This window comes from Manacus candei, unplaced genomic scaffold (genome assembly GCF_025592945.1).
Source record: "Manacus candei isolate 608988 ecotype Guabito, Panama unplaced genomic scaffold, ASM2559294v1 h1tg000061l, whole genome shotgun sequence".
Classification (NCBI taxonomy): Eukaryota; Metazoa; Chordata; class Aves; order Passeriformes; family Pipridae; genus Manacus; species Manacus candei.
This window is the reverse complement of record NW_026138109.1, coordinates 7869598-7887344: the sequence shown is the minus strand read 5'-3', so window position 1 is coordinate 7887344 and position 17747 is coordinate 7869598. Positions and strand designations below refer to the sequence as shown.

Here is a 17747-nt window from a genome sequence, read left to right as displayed (position 1 = left end):
TAATCATTTTGATGCAATTACTGTATATCACCATTACAGTACTTCTTACATCTAAATTAAGCTCATTCAAGAAATTTAGTTCTGAAAAGAAGCACATATGAGAAGGTCATCTTAAAACAAGATATTGACTGACTCCTTTCCATTATGAAGTTTAAATGCCTGGTTTAACAAGATTAAGCACAGAGCAATTACAGACCAGATGTGTCCTGTAACACATCCTGTGATACATTTTTGCTTTCTGCTCATGCGTCAGTAATTTGCATCTAACTTCAAATCCCTGATGTCCTGCATACCAGCAAGCAGCCGTGTTTGCACTCCATGTACCTACTACCCCATAAAGTTGCAAAGAATGTGACACAGTCATTACTGGGAGATCTACTGCACAATGAAGCCACTGCCTACAGCACTCAGGCTGAAATACTAGGTCTCAAGGCTTTTACCCCTCAGTAAACAATACATTATCACCTCTGTGTCAATCACATTTCTGCTATTTTCAGTGCTTATAATTTCTTAAAATTAAGTTGTTCTACAGTGAAGCAGTAATATGACGGCCCAGCAAATCTTCCCTCAGAAAGCAGCCAGCAAGGTAACTCCAGACTGGGAAGGTAGCTTAAAATAGAGAGAGAGAGACAGCGCGTTGCTCAGATAATTAGCTGACCCCTTATTTCATATCCAATGCCTAGATCCCTACACACACACACCCACACTCTGCATGAAACATTTCTAAAAAAGGGTTCTGTGATGATTACCAGCAATCTATTTACTTTCAGGTGAAGTATGTTATCCCATATTTGACTATTCTGTGTAACAGAAAAGAAAGACTACTGGACGAAATGACAGGAAGCTTTTTATTATTCTTTCTACTAATATCCAAAGAAAGAAGGTCATGTATCCCCAAAACTATGAGAACTGAATTACATAGCTTTATACAACTCCCTGCAGATTTCAAGAGCTTGCATTGTAAAATTAATTAGGTACTTCCGGCTACAGAATATACACACTTGTAATACAATGATTCTGTAGTTGTTCAACAGGTTTATCAGAGACACTTCATTAAGATACTTTGCTCACAGGAATGCACAATCTAAAATATCTGGTAGAGAGGTACAGTAATACTACGTATACTAAGCCACTGAACAGAAATTGTTTGAAGTTGTTTCTATTTCTTCAGTCAGATAGGTCAGTTTGATCTGATGAAGTTTGAGATATATGATAGTCATCTAGAAAGCTACAGTTTTGACAACAAAAGCAGTGTCTAGTTTATAATGTTATAAAGCAAAAAACAAACCGCATCTGAAATCAACCTCTAAGTTTCACAGAATAATTTTTAAAAAATAATCCTATCTTTATAATTTGAAAATAAAGGATTATTTTATAAAACAAGTAACTGAAAGACATACATTCTATCTATTAAAGTGCTAATATACCAAAAACTGTAGCTGTGAACTATACCACACCCTCCCATGCCAAGCTACCTCTCTGCACAAATGATTTGGTATTTGTTGATTCACAGGCACAACCAAGACATTCTCACAACCCTTTCAAAGCTACTTCTTTGTATCCTTCCACTCCTTCAAGATGCAGATCTGGAGATAATGAAGTTGGATGTGCCTGCCTCTGAATGCCTTGTTACAGGATTTTCCCAAGAGAAGGGAGTCCTTTGAAGGCAGAATTTTTCTTGAGTCAGATGTTACTTATTAAGTACGTTAATTAGCTCTGCTATACCTTTTATCAATTTAACTCATTCAAAACCCACTTCCACGCACAATCTACACCATACCTGGGTTACTCATTTTCATTCCTCCTATTCTAAAGAAAAACAAGCCTCTTTCCACCCCAACTTCCGAAAATCCAAACCAACTTTGCATCATTTGATTCCACATCCAATCCATTATCCCATCTCTTCCACAAGATAGGATTGGAGTGGTACCTAAGACTCCCCAGTATTCCTTCTCCACAGTTCTCCTCATCAAGTCTTCCATGACAAATTCCTTCTCTCAGCAAAAAGCCTCTAAGGTGGCTTGTACCTTCTCTGATTGGCTATCACAAACAGAAGGCAAGCCTGACAACCAGATCCACCCCAAAGAAATGGCACAAGTACACATCAAATCCTTCCTTGAGAGCCATACAGATGGAATCTTGTGCTCTCCTGCTGCCAAGGTACATCCTGAGGAGCCCAGCGCACTTCCACGCACAGGAGGTGTGCATGAGCCCATCTCCATAGCCAGGGCACAGCAGCCTGCCACACAGGAAGCTACCATAAAAGTGATCTGTGTCAATTTTTCTAAGTTGTTCTGAGACCAAGGAATGGTAAGGGATAAGGGAGGGGGATGTACCCAAATTCAAGGTGGCTGAAGTGTTTATGGAACCAAAGGATTACCAAAAAATGCTTAAGAAGAAGTGCTTAAAGGAATAAATGGAGAGTTCCGTTTCCGGACATGAAATCAGTGCCAGTCCCACACCAATGCCACCATCTCACCTCTCCCACGGCCACGCTTCCCACGGTCTGAAGGCCTGTCTGCTTGATTGTTGTCCACTCCATTCTCTTCAGCTCTAACTGTGGAGAGAGGACAGCTTAAGAGAAGCTTTAGAGACTCGTACATGAGGCAATCTGCTTAACCTGAACCCCAAAAGAAAAGGCCAGATTTTTAAGTGGGTTGGTCAACACATCTCAGTCACCCCTCTTCTCTGGGGGCCTAGCTAGAACCAAGCTATGTTTACTTTGTACAGGACAATTAGGAAGCAAAATATCTAATAAGAAGGAAATGTCCCTCAGTAGATACAAGTCTACAAGTGTCATGTTTTGCAGCCTACATTATTTAACTAATTACATCCTCAACTCTTTAATGAGGTAGGAAATACAGCTGCCTCATCCTATGTTTGCTTGATAATACACTGGTTGACAACAGTGAAAGAATAAGGGATAACCAATAACACCAACTCTTCTCTCTGCCCATTACAGATCCCTGTACAAACGGGGAAACTTAAAAAATTTCTCCTCTATGTTTAAAGCAGAGGGTTGACGACTGGGTGATGGTAAGGAATTAGAAAAGCACTGGAACTTTACTATGTTGTGGAAAACTCCTGACATGGTACTCTGAAATATGGGTGGCTCCCTGAAGAGGAAAAAAAAAAAGAAAAGACTGGCCTCTTAAAACACTGATGAGATTTTGTACTATACAACTTCTAATGGCAAAAATAAAATTGTTAATGCTTGGATGTAAAGCTGGGAAGAAAATATCAAGATTTGGTGACCATCTGAAATATTTTTAATTCCAATTTACAAGAAGAGACAAGCAGCATCTGTCTCAGGTAAAAATTTTGCCCCTTGCTTTCACTTTGATGGATCTGATTTCAACTTTTCTAAGCATAACTGCAAATTTTATTAATATTTTTTCATCTTGACATTATTCTATCCTACAAAGATTCACAATGTCTACACTGGCACAATATTTGACTATATTTCAATTATGAATTAGATTAGTTGGTTAATATTGTAAGTATTTTCCCTGCTTTTAAGTGGAAAACTAAACATTGTATTCATTCTGTTTCCTTTTGTCATCTATCGATGTGGTGTACAGCCCTTACAGGCAAGGTACACAGTTCTGATAATGCTGATAAAACTTAGATAAAAAGCAATCCAATGGTGTATCCAACGGTGATTTAATGTGATTCTAACTTGGAAACATCAGTTTGCTTTTGTACAATGTATTACTGCAACTGTTGCAAAGTTTTAAATGTTTTAACTAACAATGAATTTTCTCTGTTGTAGAAACTCACCTTTCGTTGGTTTATGTGAGAAATACATGCTAGAGATAAATAATCATCCCAGTGTTTTCATTCCCCTTATGAGAAGATGAGAACATCTTCAGGTTCTCCCACTCATAAAAGGAGATGGAGTCAAAGCTGGATAATTATTTCATTAAAAGAAACAAGAAAGTGTATCAGCTGTGCAGCGACATACTTGCTCTCAAGTAGTCTTACAAAGAGTCAGTTCTAAAACTTACATGAAGAACAACAATTTTTACAAGATCAATTCACCAAACAAGAACAGAGACTTAAATTAAGCTGAGTGTCTTTGAACAAGTACAGACCATCCCAAAACCAAGTCACACAGACAGGTCAAGCATACCTGTGGCACAAACAAGTTATGATCCCTTCAACGCTGAGCTACAGTCAGATGGACTTTGCTCCAGTAAGCACTTGCTCTTAACTTAGTGAGTTCCAGTTGCAAGAAAAGTGTCTAAATCTTTAAAAATGAACCCCTGTACGTACACTCTCGGCCACGGCTGCCTCCTCTTCCCCGTCTGTTGGAACTTCCCCGTCCACGACTCACTTCTCTGTCCCCTCGTTTCTCTCTGTTCTCTTTGTTTTCTGAAGATTCCTTTCCAAGGCTTTTCTTCTTTCCCCCTACAGTCTCCCAAGAGGTCTATTTGGGTAAAACAGAATTAGACACAACAGTCAAAACAGAAGACAGCTCTCAATGTACATTTCACCTCATACCCCTCTAGTTAATGGGGGAAAAATCCCCAGGTATTTGCATAATATCACGTAAGTGGTAGCACAGGCTGTATTTTTGCAAATAGATGAGAAAGAAACATGTTTTATAAGTTAAATTGTCTAAGAGAATATGAGGATCCCAAGTATTTCTGACTATAGCAGATTTCTACTAGTTCAAGAAAGCCTGGATACGACCACAGCGCAGAACATCTGCAAGGCAAGTAAGTTTCCCTCTCAACTACATCCACAAATCTAGCAAGGGAGCATGAACAGCGCTATTTTTTTCTCATAAGGAAATGAAAAAAAAAAACCTTTTAAGTATCACTGAGCAAAAGAGTGATGAGAATAAGTATGTGGCCTAAGGAGTGCGAAAAAAAACCACAAAAAAGAAAACAGAAAAAAGAAAAACTATTATCCAGACATACCAGAGTTTAAGTCCCAGAAGAAAGAATGACAGAACAACAGTTTGGGAAAACTGTGGGCATAGTAAGCCAGACCATCCACTCTTAACAGGTATAGATCATCACACACAGCAAAATACAGGAAAAACTATGTCTAAACAAGACAAGAGATCGAAGTCCAAACATCAGGCTTCTGTTTTAATATTAAACTCCATCTTTAAAATAGATTCAAGGATAGTACTGAATCCATAGGAGTATCTGCAGGAGTTGCAAATAAAATGACTGAAACACTTGCCAAGAATAGCACAGCCACTCATATATTATGCAATTGCACAGTTAGTTAATTGAGCCACAGCTGCAAAGCAAGGAAGAAGAAAGGTATTATTTGCAAACCATTAAACCATTAAGATAGGTTTGCATGTATGCTCCCATCTCTAGGAGCTTACAGTCCAGGTAAGGTATTTAAGCAGAATATTTGCATATGCGAATTGTAGTGAAGCACTAAAGCCATGACCTCTGACAGACACCTACACCAAACAAAAGAGGTTGTCTATCGGTAATCTTAGGTCCTGTCTTATCTCCTCTCAATTCCACCAACAGCACCTCAGCTAGTCCAAGCTGTCTAGAACTGAGGAAACCAACGCTGTGGAGAGGTAGCAAAGCAGTTTACAGGTACAAACTCAAATGTTGCAGAGTCTCCTTTCAGAGAATAAGAACAAAGTGAAAGGTTACTCTCTCGGGTTGAAATCCCTTTTCAGTTTCATCTCCAGTGCAGGAGACTGCACCACCATGAACCGACCTGGGTAAGCTCAGCCAGCAACAATCAGAAATATAAAACTACACGTTTGAGCAACACCACTTTATTTGTGAGCCAGAAAACTCTTTCCCTCAGTAACTTTATCACATGGCTTCTCCTGACAGAGCCTGCATAACTGCACTAAAACACTCCTATAGCTTTAGATAGAAAAATACCTGAACTGACAACTGAAGAGCCTAGTTTATACAGTTCAGAACATGCTCCTATTTCACTGATGCGCACGATGATAAAACATCTTTGACCATTTCATGAAACATCCAAAACTGGATAAGGCTGCAAAGCTGAAGAGGAAGCAGCCTCTCCTGAGTAAGTTTTTATTTGACTTGGGAATGATCAGTAAAAGGATGACTATGAAAGCATAAGATCCATGCTTTCCCACAAGACAATTTTGAGGAAAGCCTTGAGAAGTTGGGCAGGTCCTTTAAGATAGAGGATGGTGCTACCTCTGGGCATGGGGATCCATCACAGACTATCGAAGCTGTCTCTTTTTGTAAGGGAGGTAAGTGATTAGAATTTCAGCTGACAATGCCTGAGGCAACCCAAATGACAGTTGTGGGCCTCACCTTTGAAAATATGTAACAGAAGTCTTCTTCTTGGCCTATTCTTACATGGAAAGAATAATAATATGAAAGGTCCCCTTTGTTCTATCTTCAAAGGTTTACTAAGTAAAACATGGTTGGGCATAAAATGTATCTTAGGTCTGTAGGAAGTTAAATGAATACAAGTGTTGGACAAAGACACATATTCTTCCCTACTCTCATCCACAGGCCTCTATCTATCCAAAGCCAGACTGTCACAATTGCTGTAAATGAAAAGTATTCATAAAAACTAAATCACAGAGCATAAAGCCTTGAAGATCACAGCATTAAACACAAAACAAATTAAAAAAGACAAAGACAAAACTGGTTGAGTACCAAATAAACTATAAAAAGACATTCTAGCTATCACTCCTGGCTCTTCTAATTCCTCCAATTGAACAGACACATCTTTCAAATGACGTTTTAAAGAAATTTCAAGTGCTTTAAAGAAGAATGAAACTAGGAAAAGAGATTTGGGAATCTGCATTCAGAATCAGTGGTACATTGGCTTTCAACTTTACATCAAATCCATGATTAAACTGTTCTTGAGTATAATAGCCTTAAAACAAGCTCTTCCATTTGAAGGCCCAAAAATTTCCACAAGGAATAAATTTCCTCACACTCCTTCCTCCTTGAGCCCTTTAAGTTCTCTGTATTTGTTTCTAAGTTGCATTTTGTCTACAGAGAGTAGTGGGTTCAGAGGGACTTATCAAAAGAGCAGAATATATTGATATCAATTCTAGGTGATGGATGAGTTCAGAAAGTTTTTTTCTATGTCATGATCACTTCCAACAATTTGCTGAAGTAAGAAAGCATTTAACATTCTCCATCAACCAGAAAATTACTTTCAACTAAAAAATAGCACATATGAGAAGTACAAGAGAGTGCAAAACTGGCACACTACTCAGATAGGTTTCATCAAGGCGAAATGTTCTCTTCCACTCCCAGCTTGCCAGCTAGCTCACAATCATACACTTCTGTATTTTAGAAGACCTCAACTCCGATAAAAAGTGAAAAGGGGATAGAAAATCAAGTCCCCTCAGTCAGAACGGTGTGTGTCCTAGATTTAGGGTGTGTGAGGGGCCAGTTTCCTCATTAACAATAAGCCAGAGTACACATCCTGACAAATCACAGGAAATACTGAGTGTTCAGCATCAAGAAAGGAAGTCCAGGTTTCTTTCCCAATTTAGATGAGATGGAATCTAATTTAATGCCTTGGACCAACTGTAAGAAGTCCCTCCAGCAAAAAGTTCAGCTGCAGTGAAATATATTTTCTTAGTATTTCTTGGGATAAAATGTTGCTCTGTGCAACATTCTAGGTGACATTTGTTGTTATATACACACTGTTTAGTCTCCTCTTTCTGTTTTTCAATTAAGTCATGCAAATGAGCAACACAGTGAAAGGACCAACTACTTGCTGCATCCTCTCCTGCCATAAGTAGCATTTATCAATGCAACTTCCAGATGTGGAAACCTCCTCCAGTTTTAATACCAGCAATGCTCACCTACAGCACAACTTAAAATATCTGCCTGCCCTTTAGGTTTATAAAGATTGACCTTTGTGACAAACAGTCTCAGGCTCACGGTTGTGGAGTCTACACAGTAACTACAAAAACCACAGCAAGAAACAGGCCTGTGTCTGAGGGAGCACTGAATTCTGCTGCAGAGCTAAAATCGCTGCATGTAAATGAAAGCAGAGGAATCTGCAAGAGACCAGCTGAACACCTACAACATTTTCCAGATTCAGCCTACTCCAAGGTATGCATGCAGTAGAGAAACTGCCCTGGTCTTCATTTCCTTCAAAAGAATTCTAATGGAGACACAGAAATTGAAAGCTTCCGAAATACGACTTTCCCAATCCCATGCAGAAGTCGAAAAATGCAGGAAACAGAAGGAGAAGTTTAACATGGAAGTAAAACCTTACCGTGTCTGAACTTCCTTCCAGCAGTATGTTGATTGCTCTGTTCACATCCCCATTACAATCATGTAGTGCCACTATGCACTCATCCTGGTTTTTCCCCGTGACTTCCATAAGCTGGCAGTAAAAGTCAGACATGTTAAAATATCTATATTATCATCATAAGAACATAAGAGTTAGTACCATCACAGACTATAAGAAAGTGCATAACTATCACGTCAGGGTAAACTAGAATCCGGAATAAAGGAATCTGCATTTTACAGATCTGCTTGGGATTCAGACAAGAGACAGCAGGAAGCACAAATTAATTGATAATCAAGGAAGCACTCTTTCACATCTTTTTTTTTTTTTATTTCTATATGCTTGCAGCAAATGCTGTCAACGCAGATACAGCAGTATACGAGGTTAAAGATGTAAAGGACCAGCATAGTTCCAGTATCATCCTCTCTCTCCCCACCAAGTATGTCCCTCTTTATCCCAGTGTGAGAACAGACATAAGGTAAGACATGGCAGAGAACAGATCCATCTGGAAAAACACTCAGACTAAGAAACAGGTTATTTTTTTAGCCAGATTGGCTCCCTTGATCCATTTCAGCATAAGGCCACACGAGTCATAAGTGATGGCTGGTTAAGGAGACCTAGTTCTGAATTATGCTCCGTGGACTTGGGATACACATCCTGAGGAGTGTGGGACAGAAATTAACAGTCTGTCACAGGGCATCCAGCAACTTCATCCAACGAACAAAACCTACATGAGCTAGAAATACATATGCAGAATATAAAATACTGGAGATTTCCTACACAGAACTTAATTCTTCTCCTTCCCTCCAGCACAGCTACAAGCACTACTGAGACTTGTAGTGGTTTCAGAAAGTACAAGACTACACTTTTGGCACAGCAACAGAACAAGTTTATAACAAGAACACCAAAAAGCACTTAATAATGCTTCAGAGGCAGTTTTACAAAGGAAAAGAAATCACGAAATCCGCTCCTCTGCTGCATTAATGCATTCAAGCTAATTCTTCTCTCCTTCTGGGTGTATTCCTAGGTTCTTTAGGAGTTGTGATGTGTTCACTAGGATAAAATCACCAATACCCACAGCAGAACAGGGGCCCAGATTGTCAGGACCGCTTTAATTAATCATCTCAGTTATAACTGGGTAATGGGAGCTTGGTCATCTAACACCCAACACTCACGTGGTAGAGGAAATGGTGTGAGATTTCATTTACACAGTGTAATTTTATCATTTTAATGCATACACAGATCTGCAAGGTCAGATTATTTATTTTTTAAAATAACACCCTGATTCACCTTTAAGCAGTGATTGTTTTTACTTTTCCTGAAAAACTTACAAGACATTAGTAAACTCAGTTTACATAGGTGACATTTTTCTCATGTGCATGTACATGTGGACTAGGAATGCACTCTTTATTCTGACAATCATTAAGCATCAGGACAATACTAGAGAAATACACTGTGGAAGAGACAACAACACAAATGAGTTTTAGCTTAAAGGCTTGTCTACAAAGGAAAATACACCAATGTAACTATACAGTCAGAGCTATATCACCACACAATTTCTTGTAAACAGACTTTACAGTGCAATAAGAGCACCTTTTCCTAGTTAAACTTACATCCTTCTGAAAAGGGTTTCATCTAAACCAGAAACAGATGCTCTAGCTCCAAAATGTAAGCCAGCTTTAGAGCACTTTATTGCAGTGCAAAAAAACTCTGTACCATAAGAAACATACTTGTTTCACTTTATCTTCAAAATCTGCATCGTTCTTATCGTAGATCATCTGAGCGAGGCGAATCTGTTCTGCTGTTGCCTGAAAAAAGATAACATCCAATAAAGTACACAAAAGGTAACTATATTTTTCAAGAGTATTTGCTAGTGTCCTTGTCTTTTTCCTCAAGGCTCTCGAAAAGAACAACAAGCACAGAAATGCTGTGGGGAAAGAAATAACATCTTCTCTATGCCCACTTGGTAGTTTTAAATGTTATTTGGGACAGAAGTAACTTCAACATTCTAATCTGTTTGAAACACAGTTAAAGGTCACCACATTGACAAGATAACCATATAATAATACAGAATTTTCCACAGAAGACTATGTTTTAGTATTAATCTTATAATTTTATTTAGGATCTACCACTCCAGAGTAAAGAGTTTTATTGTAACAAACTGGCAATGGTATTTCTAGATCAACCACATCTCTGATGATTCCTGCTCACATCACCTTCCACCACGCTTTCAATAACAGCCCCACTCTAGTTTTATGAGCACTTAGAGACTGAGTCATGCCTCAAGACTCTGCCCATGAACAGCTGCACTCATTTTTTTTTATGAGCGAACACTGGTCTCTGAAAACTGCTAGAGGAACTCGCTATTGATGAAGTATCTGGTGCTTCTCTAATGTTTCTGGACCACAAATCCATACTGGCAACTTCTCCAAAAGCTGAAAGACTAAAATGGATTGATGCAGACAAGTGCCATAAATCCAAACAGACTATGGCTGGGCCTGAGAGAAAGCAACGCTAAGACAGATGTCACATCACACGGGCCACTCTTCACAGAGTGGCATCTGCAGCCACTTGAACTGCAATCCTGAGAAAATACCAAAGATAAGTGTGTCTTACAAGATCCTAGGCCTCACTTGATTTCTGCCAAAACAGAAGAGGCTGCTGTCTCATGTAGAGAAGGCTGAAACTGAAAAGAGTCGGGACCCAAAATACAAGTTGATGCACTGTGGATGTGCTTCTTCATTCTGACATTCCTGACTGAAAGGATTCACCATGGGCAGCTGGCTGAATCCCACCTTTTGCCCACTTCACAGGATACACACATGAAATTCTGTGCCTCATGAGTTCAGACCTAATCAGGCACAAACTGGCTTTTAGAGTTTACCACAAATGCAAGCTCTAGAGGAGGTCAAGTATAAATGCTGAGAAGAGTCTAAAAATTACTCCAATGTACACCACCAGCTGCTTGTTTGCTGAAAAGTTACTGCAGCTGTCCCCCAGTTCCTTGAGGGAAGGGACACTTGCTGTGCTCAGAGAGAATGTTCCAAGAGAATTAGTGTTTGTAACAGTTACATACTCTGCCTTACTTCACACTGTCAAAGTGTCACGCTGACAGCCTCCTATGTCACTCCTCGGGGTAGCACAGGGGAGAGCCTGCTCTGGAACTCCCCAGTGCCACCCTCCTCAGAAGGCTCCCTGTCAGTGCAGTGCTCTGTGCAAAGGAGCTCGCTCCTGGCATCTGCTGAGAGCTCAGCAGAAACAAAACGTCTGCTGGTTTCAGGAATTTAAGTCTTGCTGATCCTTGTTCTTGTTCTGACTACAGCCTCCTCAGCCAAACTGCAACGTTTAAGCTAGTGAAGAGATCTTCCTTGAAGATATCCAGAGCAAAACCTGTCAGACAATGTAATTTCTGCAGAGACGTGACGGCATATTGGACCAAAAAACAGGAAGCCATCAAGATTCATTTCTTCCGTAAACCAACTTTTTTCCCAAGTGCACAATGACAGACAAAAACATACCAATTTTATTACAAATATGTGACACTATCTTCAGTTTTCCTGTGTAAGCAGAGAGCTCAGAAACAAGCAGGTTCAATATGGTTTATATTTATGCCAGTGGATTAGACCCAGATGGAACTGAAGATTCAAAAGGAAAAAAAGCAACAACAAAAACTCACGAGATGCGTTTACTACACAAACACCAAACCAGTGTCACAAAAAGTTCTAGCTTTTCCCTGGCAAGCAGTGGTTCTTTATCTTTAAGGCACTATTGTTACAAGTAACACTGTAGTATCCTGTAAGAGAGTGTAATTAAGTTTTCATTGTAACTAAGAAGGTAGTACCATCTTAAAGATAGCTAAGACTTTACTCAACCTGACAACATATATTATCTTTTCAGTGTAACAGAATGAGGAAAATCTTAAACTAAAATTTTCAAATTACCAGAAAACAGAAGTGGGCAAAAAATAAAATTACATGACAGTAATAGGCCAGATCTTACAATAAAATGGCATATTTATTATCCAGAAGCAATGCAAAATAACCATGATATAATTTCTTAAATAACTTAAATTATGATCAATGTGGTATTATGACAATGAAATCTCCATTTGGGAAAGCAATATTATTCAATATTCAGAAAAATTAATCAGTGGTGATTAAACAGTAAAATCCACAAATTCCTGTTGGTCTGTAAAGACTGACTGAGCAGAAAAGTCCATCTGACACCTAAACAATAAAAAATATGGTGCATTAAAACGTAACTGCTGTGTATTAAATAACCACCTTTTCCACTGAAATGACCAAATCAGTACCTATTATGCAAGAAGTAGAATAAACAGATAAAATTCAGAAAAAGGTCTGAAAGACTTAATGCTTAAAATCAATGAATCCCATAGGTTGGAAGGGTCCTCCAGTGATACTCTGCAATGTCCCACTGAGAGTATATTCCATTAGAGAAGCTGCTTGGGGCCAGGCAGAGATCCCACAACATCTCTAATCCACAACTGTGTTTACAGCAAACAATTTTTTTCCTTTTAACACTTGGAATTTTCAGTGTTTCAGCTCCTGCCATTGTCTCTCTGAGGAGAGCTGGCTTCTACCTCTTCTATAAGCTTTCATGAGGTACCTGAAAAGAAGACACAACCTTGCCTTGCCTTCTTAGGGCTGAACAAACCATTCCCTCAGGCACCGCTCATTCATCCTGTGCTTCAGCCTCACAACCATCTTTCCAGCTTTTCACTGGCCTTGCTCCCACCTGCCAAGGTCTGCCTTGCACCAGGGAACCCAGAACTGGGCAGAGTACTCCAATTGTGAAATGGCAAAAAGGGGAAACCACCACTTCCACCAGCCTGTTTGCTATACTCCTTACTTGTTTTAAAACAAAAACGAATTCAACTTCATATGTTGGAAGTCACTTTCAAAATCCACAGCAGCATGAATCACCACTACGCAAAATGCTGCAACATAAGGAGATAAGGGTTTGCGGCGACAAAATTAAAAAAAAAAGAGTGTACAAAACAGAACAAGAGCCCCTTGGTTAAAGACCATCCAGAAAACAATAAAAGATAATATTTCCTTGAGGAGCACCTCTAGAATGATGAACACTCTGCCAGCAGAGAACAGACAATTTTTGAATTGAATCAAACATTGAGATGCATCTGACAAGGAGCAGAGTCATTTTGCACTCTCTGTAACCCACACAGGCATGCAACTACTCTGCTGCTAAGAACTGAGACAGTGGGGTGAGAGCTTAATTCCCATCTAACAGATATTCTATTTTAGTCTGCTAGTGGATGACCATTTCACTTTGTGGAGTCACTGCACAAGACGTTTAGGATTTTGTGGCTTGCAGATACGCTGAATCACACTGTAGAAAACAGTATGAATCTAATGAAGCTTTCCCCACCCACCCAAACTCCCCTACTGACCACAAATCTTTTAGCATCAGGAGCCTGGCAGATGGGAGAGCTGAAATCCAAGGATAGTTAGGTCACAGGACAGAAATCCTGATACAGGCATAGAGTTCCTCACTGATGGGAAACGTTTCTGAAGAATACAAAGCTCCTTCAGACACAACATAGGAACAACTTAATTCTCTCCTGCATTAGTGAGTAATCCAAGCAAGTAATCAAACATACTCTTCCAAAAATAGACCGTGATTTTTCCTCCTATCTTTTCTGAGGTTTTACTGACTCAGGGAAGAAATGTACATCACTACATGCTCACTTTCAAGTCAAAGAAGTTGATATGGTAGCACGTACCTGTACTACCTGTTTCTGTGGTTGTGTTGGCTGTGTGGTTGAAATTTGCGCTTTGTCCCGAGTGCCCCGGGTACGTTCACTTCCCACCGAAGTCATCATTTACAGTATATACAAAACAATGTATGTACAAAATAGAAAATCTGAAAGAAAAAAAAAGAGCATGAGTTAAGGCAAGTACTGATTTTGATACCCAGGTAATACACAAATGCAACCGTAATACACAAATGCAACCGTCTGAACTCTTCCTGCATTTACCACTAACTCTATACAGAGACGCATGAGAAAGCAGCTTTAATACACTATTATTGGATTCATCACAGTCTTTACAGTAAGTGGGGAAATGCAGTGGATAGAAGCATTTTTGTCAGTGGATTGGGATCTGTCTAGATCTGTACTCCAGACAACATCTAAATCTCACAGTTTTTCCCAGTTATTTAACGTACAGACTTTTCTATCTGCTACTCTGCTGAAATCTCAGCTTCAGCTCCATCACTCCTTAAACTTCTTTAATACCTGCTGTCTTATTTTGATGCCTGGACTTTAACCAGTCAGAAGCCTACACAAAAATCACGATCACAAACTGAGCAGTTCCTCTCTTCTGTACCATCAAACTGTTCTTCCTGCACATACACAGAGGTCACAGCCAATCCCAACTCTACTTCTCACCTCTCATTTTTAAGAGAAACTATGATGCTTACCTTTAAATCCAACCTCTGTAGACAGTATTTTTGCTTTTTCTCCCTCCTATTTACAGAAACAATCTATAAAACTATTACCCTGCTTTAAACATGCCTTGGTTGTATGGCAACAAAGAAACCCAAAAGAAAACCCAAATCCCACACACACATATCACTGCTATCCCCATTTGTGACTCCTGGCTCGCATTCTCATACATCCTCTAGCACTAAAATTACTTCATTAAAATTTGTACAGCATCTAACAGGACTAATTGATGAGCATGGCTTACAGCAGTTATGATAACTGGAAACAGATCTCTCACCTAGTAACAATGGTCATAGTCAACTGCCTGTTTTCTGTCCCTATAACACCAGAAAGTAAAAAGGCAAATTTCTGGAACTAAGGATAACTTGGTGCAGGTGGTGTACCTGGGCAGCTTGAGATGTGCAAACAAGCAGCAAAGTGCTCTCACTGCAGCCCCAATGTATGAGCAAGCTTCAGCACACAACCTGCCAGGGCAGCAGCTTTGTGCAAGCTGGCCAGCATCCAGCTCAGTGCAAAATAATGCTCACAAGGATGTGTTCAATACCCAACTGCTCAATGGCAGTCACAAGTAATGGGTACTCAACAATCAAAGCTGCAATGAGATGCTTCAGTTTAAGCATCGATTCATGATGCTCAGGAGCCTCATCTACCATCAAAAGGTCAATTAACCCCATTATCATCTAAATCTATTCTTCACTTCAGAAGTACATTCTTGTTGGTCAAAACTGAAACCTGACATAGAATTTCTTTATGTACAATTTAAAGCATTCAATAATGCTTTAATGCCTGAGAATAAAGTATATTTCCACATGAAAAGGTCCGCCTTTACCAGGAACTGAGTGCAGTATGGGCTGAACTGGAACACGGTGTTTCTACAGCTTTATGAATATATTCACCAAAGCCAATATGTCGCACCATCTGGTAAGTCAGTCTGACTTTATTGCCTTCTAAGCCCAGAACACACAGGCCTTCAGAGCACTGTCTGACCCTAACGGCCAGATACAGCCAAAACAGAATTTACACAAGCTCCTGACACCAGGTCAATAGAAAGCAAAATACTAAGTAGATGTGGAGACATTTTGACCAGAAAGTTTAACACTTATCACTGACTATCTGCTTGAGTTAGTTTTTTGTTTGGTTGGGCTTTTTTGTTTGGTTGTTTGGTTTTTTTCCCCAAGGATCAGTCTGTTCTTTACAATTTGAACCTAGCACAATGAGCAATGAAAAAAAAAAACAAACAGAGCACACAACAGAGAGTACTAACTTGCTTTAAAGACAAGCTAATAGTTTCAATAGGATTTTCTGGAATCAGTCCACTATGACTCGAGATTTGTTGATAAATTATAACTCCATTGGGTCTCAATTTGTTCATAATTTCTGAATTAACATCATATTTATACAGATTGTGGTACCTAGGAATGCTATTTTCCCCCAATTTCACCAAAGCTACTCGAAATATTGTGATCCATATTTTAGACAGGACAGCAGGACACATATTAGAGTTTTCTGGGTGTTTCTAAAGCACATGCTGAACTCCAGCCTACAGCCAGGCAACCTATAGTACTTAAAGTGGATTGTGCCTCTTCTCCTTTTCCTATCTTGTATTTTTCTGAGTGTCTCTGTGCCACCACTGTTCAAGACATGTTTGTTCTTCAGGATGAAAGGATACTTTAAGAAAAAAGGCAGGCGCACAAACATTTGAAACACTCCTGGGAGATGAAGAGGCACAGCAAGATCAGGCTGCGTGGGAACAGCACTCAAACAACCTGAATAGCATAACAGGGAATTTAAAGGAGGTCCTTGTCCTCCTGACTGTGCAGCCCATGAGCAGCACAATTTTGGTTCAAACCAAAAAACAGCAAAGGTACAGGCAGCAGGACTTGTACTTGCTTCAGACCAGCATGGAAACCCACACTCAGTATGACAGTCCCCATCAAACCAACAAGGACGTGTTATAATCCACCAGACACAATCCAGTCTCCTTAAAAGCACAACTGGCAGCCTGCTACAAAGAGAGCTTTCAAAATACTATTTTATTTCAGACACTGAGCAGTGCTGGGGCTTCACACCCGACCACACCTACTGCCGACTAAGGAAGGGACAGGCAGAAGGGAGGCAGGGAGGCACTGCCTTCAGAGCACCACAGTGACTACAGTTTTGAGCATTAAGTGGGATATTACTGATAAATAAGATGGGGCTGAACATTTCCTTTCTCACAAAGCAGCTGCTTATTCTCTCCAGCCCCTCACCTTCACCAAGTCTGTTTGGCAGGCTGTTGTCATAGCAATGAGCAGGATATCACAAACTGATGAACTTAATTTTAACCATAGATCAAATGGGGAAAGAAGATTTGAGACTGAGATGAAGAAAACTCTTAATTAAAATCTGTTTAATAAAGATTGAAAAGAAAAAATACTCAGACAAGCAGATGCTTCAGTTTCCATGTCAGGGTCTGGTGCAGTGCAAAAGTCCCTCATCAACAGTTAATACCTGACCTTGCAGACACATTGCAACTGTAGCAAACAGCCAAACAACTGCACTTTGAAGAAAAATATACACATTAAATGAAAGTAGTAATAGTTTCATCACTTTCTGTATACTAGTACAGAGCTCTAGTAAAACAGGAAAAAGCACTAAACAAAGACAGAGGGCTTCCCAAAACTGTTGTGTAAAGAAGGTAGCTGAACTTTCTTGCATGCCAGTTAAAAAAGGACAAGATTCCTGTAAACTTCTTTTTTTTACTGCTGTAGTCTTGGACCTCCAGACCAAGGTTGTCCTTACTACTTTAAAAAGAAACAAAAAACAAACCCCAAACAAAACTAAAATTTAAGAATGCCTTGTAGTTAAGTAGTTAAGAAAATTGCTCACTTCAGTGTGTTTAACTTCTCAAGCTCTAAGGAATTCCAATTCCAGTACTTCTTGATAAAGTAAATAACTAGACTTCACAGAGCCCTTTAGGAGGAAAATCATCCCAAATTTCAATCTTTCGGTTTAGTTTTCTGTCTTTACAGCAAATTTTAGTACAAGG

General features: G+C 39.5%; 1 protein-coding gene across 6 annotated transcripts in view; it reads right to left on the bottom strand.

Moving 5' to 3' along the window:
• The window catches only part of UBAP2 (ubiquitin associated protein 2), a 75278-nt gene that overhangs the window by 39202 nt on the left and 18329 nt on the right, over positions 1 to 17747 (bottom strand). For all 6 annotated transcript variants that reach the window (XM_051804483.1, XM_051804478.1, XM_051804481.1 and 3 more), the window contains exons 2-6: positions 13997 to 14136; positions 9966 to 10043; positions 8221 to 8331; positions 4276 to 4429; positions 2480 to 2557 (exon numbers count right to left, since the gene is read on the bottom strand). In XM_051804483.1, coding sequence (XP_051660443.1) covers positions 2480 to 2557; positions 4276 to 4429; positions 8221 to 8331; positions 9966 to 10043; positions 13997 to 14095 — 520 coding nt within the window. In that variant the 5' untranslated portion in view covers positions 14096 to 14136. The remainder of the gene's footprint in view (positions 1 to 2479; positions 2558 to 4275; positions 4430 to 8220; positions 8332 to 9965; positions 10044 to 13996; positions 14137 to 17747) is intronic.